Below are 15,717 nucleotides of genomic sequence, written 5' to 3' on the forward strand. Positions count from 1 at the left end.
CAAATTAAAAATAACTAAAATAGTCCAGAAATGTAAAAACAAAAAGCGTTACACACCAAAATTGTAATTTTTGTTTGATTATTATTATATTTGTTAATCTCATATGTGTAAAAATATGGTGAACCTAACCTTTGAATAAATAAAGTTGGACTAACCTTGCACCGTTCCTTCCATTTGAAGGACGGCACGTGGATCCCTCCTCTCAGCTGTTGTGAACACAGATGGACCTACCTTTTAGTTGAATAGACACACACACACACCTCCGTCAATGAAGGTCGTTACAATACCCCACAATTTATTTTTAATTATTAAATTAGACGAAATTTTTCAATAATCATCATTTGTGATATTACGTAAACTTGTTGGATCTTTCTTGTGAAATGAAAATGTTCACTTTGACCTCAAATAAAAATAAGTTAAATCTGTAAGAAACAATGCTCATTATGGTTTCAATCTTCATAATTTCTACTTAAAACCTTATATGCCAGAGCAATAAAGCAAATATATGTCTAAATACGATGCTGCAACAATTGGAAATACAGTAGGTCAAATGTTCCAACATTTTTTAACCGAATAACAAATTAAGTCAGAAAGCACCTTACTAAACTTGTCAAAAGTGAAAGAAATAAGATGTAAAAACATGAAAAACTTACAAAAAGATTAAATATTGAAAAACTTTTCAAAAAGCAACTAGAAAAGTATTCAATATGTTCGATTATAAGCAAACAACTTTGTTAGGTTAGATCAAAAATACAAAATTAACTTTTTGGTGCCCAACAAAAAGTATCAATGTTTAAATATGTTTTAATTCTACTTATTTGGATTTAAAATATCATGATCCACATCCCTATATGTTTATCTTTCGAAATAAGACACTGCAATAAGTGAAAAAACCGAAGGTCACATTTCAACATTTTTAAACTGAATTTGTTAAATTTGGCAAAAAAGAATTGGAAATGAGTCATAAAGCTTTTACAAACATATATTGTTGTGTTTGATGCTTGAAACAAAAGAAATAAGTGACTAAAGGCCGGTTTCTTCGCGTTCTAATATAATACCAAATAGCCACATAACTTTAGTAGGAACTTTTAATTGTTTTAAATGTTTACAATGTCTTCAGCATAGTTGGTTTGAATCCGAACTAACTAATAAGTATTTGTTACTTTATTATGTACTTAACAAATACTCTATGGTTGGTAACACCATGAGTGATACCTATATAGCAATGGTCCATGTTTTGAATAAGGAAGGAAATAAACGAAAAAACGTTCTTCTATTGTAGGTTTCCTCTGACAACGGTTAAAAAAATTTTGAAAGTTTTTTCTTGAAAAATTGTGTGACAACTATTTCGAAAAATGAACTAACCAAATATGTATAATAAATACTAACCACTTTTGATGTATAATATTTTAGGTTGAGTTTCTACTAAACTCTTTAATTGACAATTGTTTAGTTGGCAAATAACTCGATTTATTCGAATGTTTAATTCATAGAAGGTGAAGAAACCGAATTTTTGGTTATTCGGTAAATAATTTTTCAAAAAGCAGTTGGGAGAGTCTTCGAAATGTTAAATTATAAGCTATTAGTCTTGAAAAGTTGAATAAAAAGTTCATTTTTGGCGACCCACAAAAACTATTAAATTTATTTGATTTTGATGTTAAATTTAGTTTGAATCTTAGTATTTTTAATCGAAATATTGAAAATATATGGACAAGTTTCATTGTTTCTCATTATTTTATATAAAACCTGCATGATTATGGAAAGCGAATGGAGAAATAATTCAACAAGTTAATAGAAAAAAAGGTAATAAATTAAAATAAAAATGAAAATAGGCGACCAAACTTTTAGCATATTTGATAAAATTTCGTCTATTCAATATTTAAATATACTCAATAATAAACACATCTAAATATATTAACATTATTTTTTGTACATAACATCGTGTGTTTTTTCCTTTTTGGTTAGAGCTAAAATACAATTTAAATAAATAAATAAAACATTTATTTTACTGTACAAAGGAGTCTAGACAAAAAAAGTTGAAAAATAATAATATTAACCGTCCCGATTGTTCACCTGTGTTCACTTTCACCCGAATCACAGCTAAAAGCGTCCCTTTAACTAATTTACAAAAAAAAGAATTTTACAATCAGTTCCTTCTTCGCGATATTTTTAAAATCTATTTACAATTATTTAAAGCACTTATATTCAAAACAAAGGTCAGCCAAAGGGGTTTATACACATAATTATTGCGTCAGATACGACGAACCAATTTTATATATTCATTTATATAAATATTTTTTCATATTTTCCTTCTTAGGTAAAAGTATTTAATAATGATAATAATAATAATATAAAGATCTCTTATAATGATTTTACACACGATCAATCAAATTCGCTATAAATATAGAAATATTTGCACTTTATCCTAATAATTATTATACTGTTCAATAATAAAAAGAAAAAATTCCTTCAAGATCTGTTATAATGATTATTATTATCATTATTCGTATTTGATACTTTATGATTTTACCTACACTATTGTATATATATAAAAAAAGTTCTAAAAACCGTCTAAAATCTTTAAAAACGTTTTACTCCCCCGGGGGGCCGTCTAATGTTTCTTCCGTACCGCTATTTTCTTGTGGAAGCGGTCTTTCGTCCACAACCGGCGTACATTTACCATCTTGAGGTACTTCTGATTCCATATCAACACCATCATCAAATTTACCATCGTCTTCACCTTTATCATAACAATTATTCTCACTCTCTCCACTTTCCATCACTACAGGATCATTTGGTCCTTCTGTCATCGATTCATCACCACCTTAAAAAAAATTAATAGAATCAAATTATTAATAATTCTGTTCCATTTGGGTATTTCATTCCTCTATCCCTTCAAAGGTTTATATAATTTTTATTTTACTGAAAATCTCTTAAACTTACCCTCATCCAAGAAAGATGCTCCAGTACATTCTTCATTACCATCTCCTTCTCCGTCATCTCCAGGTGGAGGTGACGAGCCCCATCTACTTCTTCTACCGCCTCTACCGGATGTATTAAACTCTGGTCTCACCCACAATCGATCATCTCGTCTAGGGGTACCTCTAAATCTTGGACCACCTCTAAATGATGGTCCATCAAAAGGTGGTGGACCAGGTTGTCCATCAAAGGAATTCTCATAAGATGGTGGACCGTCAAATGGAGGTCCATCGAAACGTGGATTAAAGCCGCCTGTGAGAAATTAATAACAATAAAAAAATTTTTTAAATGGATTGAGGAAATTATTCATGTCGAGGAAGGGATTCATTGGGTTTAGCCCTGATACACTTTCATTTACATTTTTCATCTTTCGACTGTTTACACAAATAACTTCCTCTGTAAAACAATAATCCTTCGACCCCCGACTGACCGTTACCTGACCATGAGAATTCCAAGGTACCTTCTTTTAGAAATTTGAAGACACCTTTCCATTATAACCTTAATATCCTAATAGCATATCCCTGAAATAAGTAGTACACGTTTTAGGGAAAACCAACATCTCTCTACCTTCAACATTGTTTCATGGCACCCCTTGGATCGAACTGTTAAACATTCTTTCTCGAGGCAGCGAAGGTATCAGCGGAACTATGCTGCTCATAGAGATTTGGCACACACGACTTAGTTTAGTTATACGTTTTGTAAACATGTTTTGTTTCTCGAAGGACCAAACAATTGTTAATGCTCTGATTCAATAGCTATACTTAGTGAACTACTATTCGAGCTAAGGTTGTCCTGTTTTTACCTAAGAAATCTATAATACCCGGGAATTGAGATTTCCTTTCTCAAATTCATTATTGGATGGGCATTGCTTATATGCTAAAAATAATGATTAGTTAATTATAACTTACCCCTACCTCTACCTCTGAAGAACATCGCTCTTCCTCGCCCCCTACCTCTACCCCTCGGTGCGAAATCGTCTCTAGGGTAAAAATCTTCACGAGGCATGCCTCTCATACCGCCCCTTCTTCCACCTCGCATAAATCTGTCATTAAACGGCGGCATTATACCGGGCGTTCCGTCCATTATAGGAGGTCCATCGGGGAATCCCATCGGCGGTCCATCCATCATATTCATTTCCGGCGGACCGTCCATGCGCATGTCGCGACCGCCGCGTCTATTACCTCGACCTCTACCTCTTCCTCTCATCTGCATACCGTCGTCGAACATCATCGGCGGACCGCCATCGTTGAAAAAACCTGTTTCAAAAAAAATCAAACGAAAATCTAATTTTGTTATTCAATATACCTCTAGGTGGTCCTTCGTTGAACATTCCCATAGGAGGTGTTCCATCATTGAATATCGGAGGAGCGTCGAATATACCCCTAGGAGGAAGATCAAATACTCCAGGTGGACCTTCGAATGGGGGTGGACCATTAAATGGTGGTGGAGCATCGAAGGATGGAGGAGTCTCATAAGAGGGAGCTTCAAAATTGAGCGATTCCTTCTTATCTGTTTCCTCGGATGTTTTAGCTTCTTCAGAATCTAGATTATTTATTAAATTGTATTTAAAATACATTATTATTAACATAAAACTTACTGTTATCTTTATCAGTTTTATTATCTTCCCCTACTGTTTCTCCAACGTCATTTTTCGTATTGGCAACATTATTTTCTTTACTCTTTCCTTTTTCTTCATCTTTATGTTCGACAGTTTCATCTTTTCTATCTTCACTATCATTTTTTTTGTTTTCTATATTCGATGCACCTTCAGATTTATTTTTGTTCTCACTGGATCTATCTCTCTCTCTACTACTTCTGTTTAACTGATCTCTCTGTCTAAACGAATTTTCTCTATCGCGCCCGAACTCGTCCTCAGATCTTCCGTTATTTCTAAATGGTGCAAATTTAAATGAAGGATCTCTATCTCTGTTAAATCGATCACTTCTGCTTCTATCTCTATCTTCGTAACCTCCACCCATCCCGGCCATTTCTCTTAAACGGTCGTTGAGCGTCTTTTCCTTTTCTCTTCTATCATCCCTTTCTGAATCTCTGGTATCTCTTCTATCTCTATCGCCGAAACGGTTACCGCGATCCCTATCTCTATTATCACGACGATCGTCTCGTCTATCTCTATCACGATCTCTACCTCTACTACTATCTCTATCGTTTCTGTAACGCCGATCCCGATCCCTGTCGCCTCTATCTCTGTCTCTATCGCGACTATGACGTTCGCGACTCCTATCTCTATCTCGTTCTCTACTACAAATATGAAAATAGAGGTTAATTAAAAATTTTATATTCGGCGTGCATTATTTACTTACTTATCTCTATCTCTGTCTCTACTCCTGTTACGTCTATCTCTATCTTCTCTCCTATCCCTTCTATCGTCATCCCTGTTAGACCTATTAAACTGACCTAGAGGTGGATTTTCGTTGAAAGTTTTGTTTTCCATTGTTTTCGAATCGGCGTCTTCCATTTCTATATCCATGGTGTCTTCGTGCGGAGCAGGCGGCTGAGGTACAATACCAAATGATTGAGTGATGCTCATTAACGATTCACCAATACTGTGAAGATTGGCGTCGGCGTTAACGTTCGATTTGTTTTCTAACGTTGGTAGTTGAGGTGGCATCATGTTAGGCGGTCCTACTTTGAAACCTTAATTCAAAATATATTAGTAGGTGAATTTTCTCAAAGTCGATTTTAAATAAATGGTTTATTCGAACTAATTCATTACAGATGCACGAGAAAGTTTTGGACGAATTTTAAAATTACCTTACCTTGAAAATGCGACCCGATTCCCAATCCCATCATGGGTGGTCCGGCCATATTAGGCGGTGGAACTCCTATAGGTATATTAGGCATATTCGGTAAACTCGGCATATTAGGAATATTAGGCATCATACCGGGGGGTACATTCATACCCAATAATCTATTGTTAAATTGGAAAGGATTCACCATTGGCATTATAGGCGGGGGTTGTAATAAACCAGTTCCAGGCATAGGTGGAGGTTGGCTAGTATCTATTGTAGTGGTAGTGGTTCCAGTGTTTATAGAGATATTAGTTATGTCTACATTGGGTTTTTTACCCATTTTTTCTACTTTTTCTTTCATCCACTGCGGCATAGTTTCTTCATCTATCATACCACCATCTTCTAATAGATCAATATCTATATCTTGTTTTATTTTCGTATATGGTATATATGAAACACCTAAATCACCTTCCCAATAATCTTTCAAATCTTTACCTTTGACTCCTTTCCCTGGAGCCCAAGCAAGCTAAAAAAAATTAATTAGAAAGTTAATTTAACCCATTAGTGACCAGCTACAATTAAAGTTGCACGACTATTCAAAATAGTACAGCATTAAGGGAAACTTTTAGTGTTAGAAGGGTGGTTTAGTTAACAATGAGGAGTTATTTTGGATAATTCTTGTTATAAGATTCCCAATGGGAAATTGATGGTCCAATGAAATGACAATATGTCACAAGGTCCAAAAAACAAAATCAATAAAAAAACATTTTCAAAAAGTTTTGGACGTTAATGAGTTAATTGAATAGATTTTTTACCGTTATAGATTTTCCGTGTAAATTATGTCCTTTTAATTTTGTCAAGCATTTAGCCGCATCTTGTCGCCTTAACATTACTATAAATGCACATCCTCTTGGTGGTATTAAATCTATACTGACTACATCTCCGTATTCACCAAACGTATTAGACAGATCGTCCTGATGTACTAATTTTGACAGATGTCCGACCCATAAAGTTGTACTACACACTTTAAACAAAAAATCATTATCTTCCATTTATTTTTCGCAATTTTTATATTTCTACTTACCACTAAGATGATCTTTCTTAATAGATGGCAACCCTCTCTTTTTCCTCTCCCTATCTCTTTCAGTTTCTTTCTCTCGTTCTTTACTCTTATCTCTTTTACTTCTTTCTCTTGACCTTGATCTACGTCTTCTTGATCCTGATCTTGACCTAGATCGCCTCCTATCTCTGTCCCTATCCCTTCCTCTTCTATCTCTCGATCTAGATCTGCTTCTCCTCCTCTTCCTATACCTATCTTCATTAGGTGAAACTGAACGGGAGTCGTCTTGATCAAGAGTGATGACTTCGACTTCGGCGTTATCATCTTGATGTTGATTTGATTTTTCAACAATAACTTGATTTGACTGTTGTTCTAAGTTTTGATGATATTGAGGAGCTGGGGGGTTCATACCTTCCATGTAATAATTGTTTTGCATAGAGAGATGGTTTGAACTACTGCGGAATTCACATTCTGAAGCGAATGGAAGATTCTGGAAAAAATATGAGTTAGAAATATAATATGATATAAAAAAAAATTATTTTTCTTACTGGTACAGTTTGAGCAAGATGCTTGTCAAATTCATCTTCCTGTTGCTTCATTTCCTGCATTTTTCTTATTCTATCACTATCCAAGTCTTGGGTTTGTGGTTGGACAGCATTTGCCATGGTTTGTTGCAGTGTCTGAAGCTGTCTAAGAACTTCTGGGTTTGTCAAAAGGCTAAAAAAATGATAGATTTGAGCATTTAATACTCAATCTATACATTATATCACTCAAATTACCTTGTAACTGGTAAAATTGATTCGGCAGTAGGTTGTTGGGGCCTTGGCGAAGGATGAATATCATCATCATCTTCATCATAATCAAAATCTAATAATTTTTTATCAAAATGAACTTGTTCAGTCCTTGTGGAATTTTCTACATTCTTAGATATGAGCCTTTGAAGTTGTTGTAACTGTTGCAGTACATTTGGATCTGTTAAATTCTGGATGTGAAATAAATTAATAATTTTTCAATATAAAATTTCAAATCAAATGAAAAGTAAATAAAATTTTATTTACCAAATTTGTAGTCGACCCATGAAGAGTTTCGTTGCTTTGCTGACCTTTGGTGGGTGTTCTTTGAAGGGCTGGTGAACCTTGAAAGAAAAAGGAAATTCATACCCTTAAATTATTTGAACTATCAATTAAAATCATTACTACAAAGTTATTTATTACCTTGAGTCATTTCATATAAAATCAACACACTAAAATTAAAAAAACTACTTGATCTTCTTAGAATTTTATGAAATTTGGTATGAAGGTTATCCTCATAGAGGAAGTTAAATTTTTTTGAAATATCTTTATATTTTGTAGTTGTGGGCGGCTGTGAAGTTGTCGAGCACATAGGCCTTCAGATAGGCCCATCATACCCTTTGAAATATATTGAACAGTTTCAGAATTACAGCTTGGTAAAGTTGCCCAAAATACACCTAAAAAATATATCTAGCACATTTCAAAATAACCATTGCTTTTCTCATAATTGAGCTAGAGATGGAGCAGTGTCACTTTACTCAGTTTTAAATGCTTTCTTTTGATATACAACACAACATACTTTTTATAAAAAGTGGTTCTAAAATCAAAATTTTGATTCTAATTATCTCAAAAAGTGCATTTGTGAAAATTGTCAAACAATTTCAACGTGAGAAGATGATGAGTTCATAGGTAAATGATAATTTTTAAAAAAGAATATGCTTTTTTGGATATAAAAATGATGACAAAGGACCAGCAGGAGGCATAAAAGTCACTTTTAGTTCATTGTCTTCATTCTTATCCAACACATATGCCAGTATAATCACCATCATAAATCATTTAAGTAAAGTTAGGATAAATAGTATTGAACTTATACAAAAATTATAAAACACCTGTTATAAAAATTTTAAATTGGATTTTTCAAAAATAGTTTCCAAAACAAAGTATGTGGTGTTGTAAATCAAAAGAAAGAGCATTTAAATCTATGGTGATTTTAAAATACGTCTGTTATATTTTATAGGTGTATTTTGGCTGCAATTTTTCAACTTTTTGAGATACTGGAATAAAAAAATGGCATTTTTCTAAATCTCCAAGAGAAAATCCTTCATACCAAATTTCTTTAAATTCTGAGTGGGAGTCAGGTTTATACCCCAAGTTGATTTGATATGAAATGGCCCTTACCCTAAATAAACTAAAATAAATATTTCAGTGACCCTCTATATTTCACTCAATCAAAAAATTGATTTAACTGGAGTTAAAGTTACATAACAATAAATTGAAAACATTCTAAAAATTCTCAAGAACTAGAATAAATTTACAATAAATACCTTTGATTATTGATGATGATGTGGTATTATTAAAACCATTCGCTGACTGTTGCATGGCATCAATTTCTTTATAAATTGGATTATTAGGATCAGCTAAATCAAATAATGGTTGTATCACCTCAGGTAGAAATACGTTATTCTTTTGCCAAAGGTTGAGCACTCTAATTATTTTACTCTAAAATAAAAAACATATTGAACTAACCTGATCCAAATATGTCATAATAGAATACAATCAACAAGTCAGGATTTGAAACTCAAAATATTGATATATATTCACTACCTACTGTTAAAAAAAAAACAACACTTACTTTATCTTCAGGAGGGCACTTGAACAAATTCACAAAAGTCTGTTGCATATTTTTCGCAAATCTAGGGGCGAAAACATCTTTATCTGCACCAAATTGGTGTCTGGATTGTCTCACTATAGAGTCTATAACGTACAGTCCAGGCACTTTATATTCGGATTTACATTTCAAGATGAACTTTTCTACACTTTGCACTACGTGTTTGTAAAATTTGATGGCCTTAATTGCCCCTCTCGTTAGAGCAGTCATCTTGGCCTTAGATATCGGAGGTTTCACCTCGTACAAGGAGGATAGCTGAAAAATAAAAAATTATTTTAGTAGTAACAAAATAAAAAGATGTGATAACTAAGATAATAAGCCGGTATACGATTTTTCCACCCAAAAATCAGGCGTCTTATTAGTAACATTTATAGACATATAATGTATACAGATATTTACCTCCTGGTTAAAGGACTTAACAGCGTCCATGATTATTGAGTGAGTATATATAAATAATCAATGTAAAAGAATCATTTCCCTACAAATCTCATTGTTTTTTTGAAAATACAAGTAGCATCTATTACTACGACGCCATTTTAATATTGACTTATTAGATTGACGTATGACAATTTAACTGTTTCCGTTTTGATGATGTTTCCTAGTTTTTCACGATGTCCACTAACATTTTGAAATGTGCTCGGGAACCATAGAAAATTGTATAATTGGTAATTAATCATACATATACAATATTAATTTTGAGTAGAAATGCTCTATATATTTTGAAATTTTTCGTAAATAACTTGATTATTTTCCTCACTCTTGAATTAAATATTGATATTTGATGTAAAACTTGTTCAAGAACACGTTCACTGCCGAGTAATATTTACAGAAATTGTTGCACGCCAAAAAATTTGATCATATGAATACTAAGTATATATTTATAAGAAATATTTTGAAATAATATGCTTTATTTAGACTTTAGATAAATATTTCAAGTAAACACCAACTATAAATAAATTGATAGGAGTAAAGGCACAGTTGGACAAGTTATTGTAAATCAGTTAGTAATTATTTTATAACCAATCACGTTAAATCTGTTGAATTGTACCGTTTTCTTTTTCTAATCTTGAAAAAATCCCCAAAAAAAACAGAATAGATGTTTAATTGAATGTGCCATCTATACTGAAACTTAAATCAACAAAATAACCTTTCAGCAACAAACATATTTATAATTATATTAAACAAATCCAAAGAAAAATATATTTGTATTGAAAAATAAACATATAAAATGAAATTTTATGAACTGGAGCCATGAGAAGAATCACTGCTAGTGCTTTTACTGGAATCACTACTGCTAGAGCTATCTGAATCAGAGCTACTACAACTGTCTGAATCAGAACTACTACCATCTGAACCACTGCTGCTACTTTCATCTTTTTTACTTGTATCTTTTGTAGTTTTCTTCATTCCATTCTTGGTATTCGTTGTGGTTAAATCATTCATTGTTTTGATTCTTTTTTTCAGAATTTGGGTTCTTGAAGATCTGTGTACGTATTTTCTTTTACCTTTGCATTCATACGACCAGTGGCCATATTCTAAACATTTTTGGCATCTGATTCCTTGGGGAGGGTATTCTGGAGCTTTCCTATAACAGATTTAAAATTATTTTTTAACATAAAAGTATTTAACTCGAACCAAAATGTACTGTAGGTATATACCTTTTACCCAGGGTCATTTTGATGTATTAATATTAATGTATATTATTTAGAGTCAATATAAATATATAATATTTAAATATAATATACTGTACTCTACTATTTGTTTAATAATCAAACACAAAATCTCCTTGACAGTTTCTTCTTTGCACGTCAAAATATTATAGTCTTCTTTCACGATATGTATTTGTGTATGCTTAAGTATGGAGTATTTATCTATTTATTTCCCATACATTTTCAAACGCACCTCCTCGACAGAAATTCGAGAATTATTAAATATATTTGTTTGACTTAGAATAAATGTCTATCAAAATATATATAAGTTAATAAATTTTTATCGAAATGTTGGAGGGAATGCTCTTTCTTTATACAAAAAATTCATCGTTAGTAACTAACAAAAAGAACGCGGAAAAAATTGTTATCTTCCCCCACTACACATATTAAATGCCCTTGAGCCCTTGGCACAATTGCAATGACTGTACAGTTTTCAATTGATTGATAATTTTACTCCTTGATTACCAAAGTTCCTGACTTCCTTAAAGGTGTTAATCAAAGTTTTCTTTGAATTGTTGAAACATTTTTCCGCCGTCTTTTGTTTATAATAAAGATGCCAGCTAAAGCAGTTTGTGTATTGAAGGGAGAAGTAAATGGCACGATATATTTTAATCAGCCGGTAAGTTTCGAAACTGTAAAAGTTGAAACATTGTTGATACAAAATTAATAAGAACTTCAAATTTATAGGCTTAACGCAGCAAAATGAATTTATTAGTTTGAAAATCTAGGATTTCTTCTATTAAATTATATGAAGTATTCTAGAAGCAATTTTTATTCATGTTAAATTTTTTTGTTATAATATATACGTTTTATTAATAAGGTCTACTTCCGTTATTTTATCCTTAAATTATTCATGAATTCTAATTAGGTCAAAAGTCATAGTAGTGCTTCATCATTAAATTACGTCTTACATGAAATATGTATCATAAAGTTTATAGGTAATAAATTTTCCTTATGAAAATAAATGATTAATAATTAATTTATTAGTTTCTCTATTTGAAAAAATGTTAAATTAGAAATAATCTTGCTAAAAAATTATATAAATAATACATTTTTTTATTTTCTTATCATCTTCTACATCAAAGTATTTTCTTCACATTCGAGTTGTTGTTAAAATTTGTGATTAGATTTTTTAATTCCGATTTTGCAGAACTGCAGCAGTCCTGTAGAAGTAACAGGCGAAATTTCGGGCCTTGGCAAAGGTCTACACGGTTTCCACATCCACGAGTTTGGTGACAACACTAACGGCTGTATTTCAGCTGGTGCTCATTTCAATCCTCATGGTAAAGATCATGCAGGTCCGACTGCAGCTGATCGGCACGTAGGAGACTTGGGCAATGTTGAAGCTGGCAGTGATGGTGTCGCAAAAATTAATTTAAAAGACAGCGTTATTTCTTTGGAAGGAGAACACAATATAATTGGACGTACTGTTGTCGTCCATGCTGATCCTGATGATTTGGGTCTTGGTGGGCATGAACTGAGCAAGACAACAGGAAATGCAGGTGGAAGGTTAGCTTGTGGGGTTATTGGTCTTGCAAAGATCTAAAAATTGATATACGATATAACATATTATATACTTCATACTTAAAGTGATTTTGAAACTTAATTATGTTCATTAAAAAATATTTCTTCAAATATGTGTTTTATTTATTTATCCATTGAACAATGAAATATTTGTAGTTTTTTTACAAATATTTGGGGGTTTGATATTTACTGGCATCAAAAATTCTGATCCTGATAACATTATTAATAATCTTATAAATTTGTATGGTCTCGAGATGTGGTATCTTGAAATACTGTTAGAAGAAAAAATGATTTTCTTAAGATCAATTAATTAGGTTAAATTAAATTACATAATGAAGAGAACAGTTTAGAAAATATTCCTTTCAATTAACCCATAAGGGAAAAATATGTAAGTTTTGAACTTTGAGGTTATGTTTTTGACATAACTGCGATTCCGAATTCATGGTACTACAAATTGATTTAAATTGTACACCAGTTCATAGAAAATATTTCAATGGGTCATGTGGTATAATTTCGACTGGCGCGCTATCATAAATTCGTCAAATATAAAGCATCAAGTTTCAAAAATATACAACCTTTCTCAATAAACGATTTATTCAATAATTGCTCTAATTAAATTCTTTACTGAGTGAATTATTCTGATCGATGAATATATATTATATCGTCGAAGTTTTTCATAAAATACTATAAAAGATTTAGCTCGCAGTTTATTAAACTTTTCACAACTAAACAATGTTTACTTTTGACGTTTTAAGATGACGCTTCATTCAAAATTGTACCACGTGACCACATTTGACGCTGTAAGCCAGCGTCGAGCGTCATCATTAAATTTAAATTTGTAACTAATTTAGAAAACAAAAATTTCAATTACAATTCCCTTGAGTATAGATGACTCACAATACAGTCCTAGTGATTATAGAGTTTTCTATAGTTGCGTCAAAAATAAAAAATTAACCTTAAACTTCCGAAGACAAATCAAAACAAAGCAAATTACATAAATATCATACAATGAACCAGTGAATCCCACGATTTTTAGAATTGTAGGAGTTTAACAGATAAGTTATTAGATTTTATTTTGTTTAATATATTTAAAAAATGACCATATCCACGCCTAATTCACCGACATGTTCGGGACTAGAATATACAAAGAAACACGTAAAATCACTGTTGAAAAATTATATATTCGTCGGCGAATTTAAGGAAAAACGATTTGTCGATACAATAAATGCTTATAGAGACATAATAACAGTGAGTCCACAAGAAAAAGATTTCATTGAGAATTTGATGGCCGTGAAAAGAAAATTGGCTTTAGAAATAGTTTATAAATCATGGATTGGTATCACAACTCCGAAAACGATTGGAGCTCCAGTAGGATATAATCTATGGGTTGTATTACCACAAGAAGTATTTGGAACTTATTGGTATCGTGTGAAAACTGTGGAATTTTTTGCAGATGAAATAAGATTAAAATTGGATATAATAAGACCTTACCAAAGAGAATCAACTCCGCTAAGAAGCTCAGACGAATCAGAAGTAAATGTTAGTATGATTTATCAAGAAAAAACGAAAATTATTAAAGAAAATATTTTGTACTTCTTTAGGCATATAATGACTCTGCATAATACGAAAGAAGTATTAATTTTTTTATGTGTATTGGCTAGTACTTTGTTTTTAGGATTTATAAGCGGGGTAAAGTATTTATTAGAGTATTTGTTACTGTTAATTCGAGAAATTTCAATTTTTATTACATCTATTGGTCCTTTATTTAATGCCATGATGCAAATGATTACCAAATGTATTTTTGGATTATATCACTTGGTCTTTATGATATTCGGAAAACCTACTCCTGTTTATAATAATTACTTAAACTTGAATCCTCAAAATGAATTTTCTGACCCAAGGGTAAGGTATAATACTTATTTTAAAAATAGGGCACTACCATATTATCCAACTGACCAGAGAAGAGGACCAACTATTACTCCTTTAGATTAACAGATAATACATTTTATATATAGTGGCGACTATTTTGAAATATTCAAGTAAGGGAATAGTATAGTTTATTTTTCACATTACAGCATTTATATCATTGTTGACTGTTTTGATATTTTGTACTTTATCAATGTATTCCTTATCAGGTTTTCACTCTGTTGTGTCACATTTTTGTACAATTTTTTCGTTTCCTTTGCCAATTTGTTCTGTTTTTTTTTAAATTGTGTAAACTATATGTTTGGTTTTAGTCCATAAAAAATATAAAATATCCAGTTTTGGTTTTACACTTTTGTGAACTACTCAATTTTTGTGTAGGTCACTATTTTTTGCATCATTCTAATTTACTTTTGATTCATTTTTGTCATAACTTGTTTGATGTAGTTGATTTGTGTCTTCAATTTCACTAACATTTATAACAGTTTCTAGTTTAGATTTTGGGTTATCAATGATATGTATCCATACATAGATTGATTTTTTATTGTATAAATACAATTATGTAACTATAGACTATATATTTATGTAATGAATTGATTTTCTCAAAAAAAACAGCTCTTATTTCTGTATTACTTGATTTTTTGACTTTATTATATTAAAATGTATCTGTATGCTTTTGTAATATATGCATTATATTTCGATATATCTTGTACATTTATTTACCTTTTTTTGCTATTTCATTTTACCCTTTTTCGCACAAAAATAAAAAACTATGAATCTTTACGTTCATTTAAATTATATTCCTGTACAAAATATATTTTGTCCATTAAACAAAACAATAATGACAAATGACAGTTTAATCATGTCTGTTTTATTCATGGGTGCGTTCCACTAAGCGTTCACTGCGCCTGAAATACTCTACATAGCGACTACGATCGTTGTGTTCGCGGTGAGAACGTCACTCATGACGTTATGACTAACGTTCATGACGACCCTTGTCAAGTGGTGTCTCGAAGTAAGCGTTGAAAGAATTAGCAGAATTTTAAAAACTCCAATTTTTTCTGTTTTGCCTCTTCTTAATATTCTTTTCACT

The 15,717-nt window shown here is 31.7% G+C and overlaps 4 protein-coding genes across 5 annotated transcripts; 2 read left to right on the top strand and 2 right to left on the bottom strand.

The window, feature by feature from the left end:
• Positions 1–1,296: 1,296 nt before the first annotated feature.
• LOC130448053 (uncharacterized) lies at positions 1,297–10,044 on the bottom strand. Of its 2 annotated transcripts, none has more exons than XM_056785219.1 (15): positions 9,868–10,044; positions 9,433–9,723; positions 9,125–9,299; positions 7,848–7,924; positions 7,569–7,771; positions 7,338–7,506; positions 6,814–7,279; positions 6,545–6,753; positions 5,757–6,255; positions 5,301–5,634; positions 4,577–5,238; positions 4,285–4,521; positions 3,894–4,235; positions 2,944–3,231; positions 1,297–2,824 (listed from the first exon to the last, which is right to left on the bottom strand). In XM_056785219.1, exons 1-15 carry the CDS (start codon positions 9,895–9,897, stop codon positions 2,592–2,594), a joined length of 4,215 nt encoding a protein of 1,404 aa, XP_056641197.1. In that variant the 5' UTR covers positions 9,898–10,044; the 3' UTR covers positions 1,297–2,591. The 2 variants fall into 2 exon arrangements, with proteins under 2 accessions (XP_056641197.1, XP_056641196.1); XM_056785218.1 differs by having other exon boundaries at positions 3,888–4,235.
• Positions 10,045–10,429: 385 nt separating this feature from the next.
• On the bottom strand, positions 10,430–11,336 carry LOC130448056 (zinc finger CCHC domain-containing protein 10). The gene is made up of 2 exons (XM_056785221.1): positions 11,127–11,336; positions 10,430–11,053 (listed from the first exon to the last, which is right to left on the bottom strand). Exons 1-2 carry the CDS (start codon positions 11,141–11,143, stop codon positions 10,705–10,707), a joined length of 366 nt encoding a protein of 121 aa, XP_056641199.1. The 5' UTR covers positions 11,144–11,336; the 3' UTR covers positions 10,430–10,704.
• An 85-nt stretch (positions 11,337–11,421) lies between these two features.
• On the top strand, positions 11,422–12,812 carry LOC130448054 (superoxide dismutase [Cu-Zn]). Its single transcript, XM_056785220.1, has 2 exons — positions 11,422–11,796; positions 12,328–12,812. Exons 1-2 carry the CDS (start codon positions 11,731–11,733, stop codon positions 12,721–12,723), a joined length of 462 nt encoding a protein of 153 aa, XP_056641198.1. The 5' UTR covers positions 11,422–11,730; the 3' UTR covers positions 12,724–12,812.
• Positions 12,813–13,179: 367 nt separating this feature from the next.
• Positions 13,180–15,327, top strand: LOC130448057 (uncharacterized). The gene has a single exon (XM_056785222.1). It carries the CDS (start codon positions 13,797–13,799, stop codon positions 14,691–14,693), a length of 897 nt encoding a protein of 298 aa, XP_056641200.1. The 5' UTR covers positions 13,180–13,796; the 3' UTR covers positions 14,694–15,327.
• The last annotated feature ends 390 nt before the right edge of the window (positions 15,328–15,717 follow it).

Source organism: Diorhabda sublineata, chromosome 8, assembly GCF_026230105.1.
Source record: "Diorhabda sublineata isolate icDioSubl1.1 chromosome 8, icDioSubl1.1, whole genome shotgun sequence".
NCBI lineage: Eukaryota > Metazoa > Arthropoda > Insecta > Coleoptera > Chrysomelidae > Diorhabda > Diorhabda sublineata.

What these genes read in the sequence shown, in the direction of transcription:
- LOC130448053 (XM_056785218.1), bottom strand. Translation starts at nt 9,897, where the DNA reads ATGGACGCTGTTAAGTCCTTTAACCAGGAG. An exon ending in AATCGGGTCGCATTTTCAAG is followed by an intron (nt 5,635 to 5,756) that starts GTAAGGTAATTT and finishes TTTTGAATTAAG; the next exon opens with GTTTCAAAGTAGGACCGCCT. An exon ending in AGCATCTTTCTTGGATGAGG is followed by an intron (nt 2,825 to 2,943) that starts GTAAGTTTAAGA and finishes ATTTTTTTTAAG; the next exon opens with GTGGTGATGAATCGATGACA.
- LOC130448054 (XM_056785220.1), top strand. Translation starts at nt 11,731, where the DNA reads ATGCCAGCTAAAGCAGTTTGTGTATTGAAGGGAGAAGTAAATGGCACG. An exon ending in CGATATATTTTAATCAGCCG is followed by an intron (nt 11,797 to 12,327) that starts GTAAGTTTCGAA and finishes CCGATTTTGCAG; the next exon opens with AACTGCAGCAGTCCTGTAGA.
- LOC130448057 (XM_056785222.1), top strand. Translation starts at nt 13,797, where the DNA reads ATGACCATATCCACGCCTAATTCACCGACATGTTCGGGACTAGAATAT.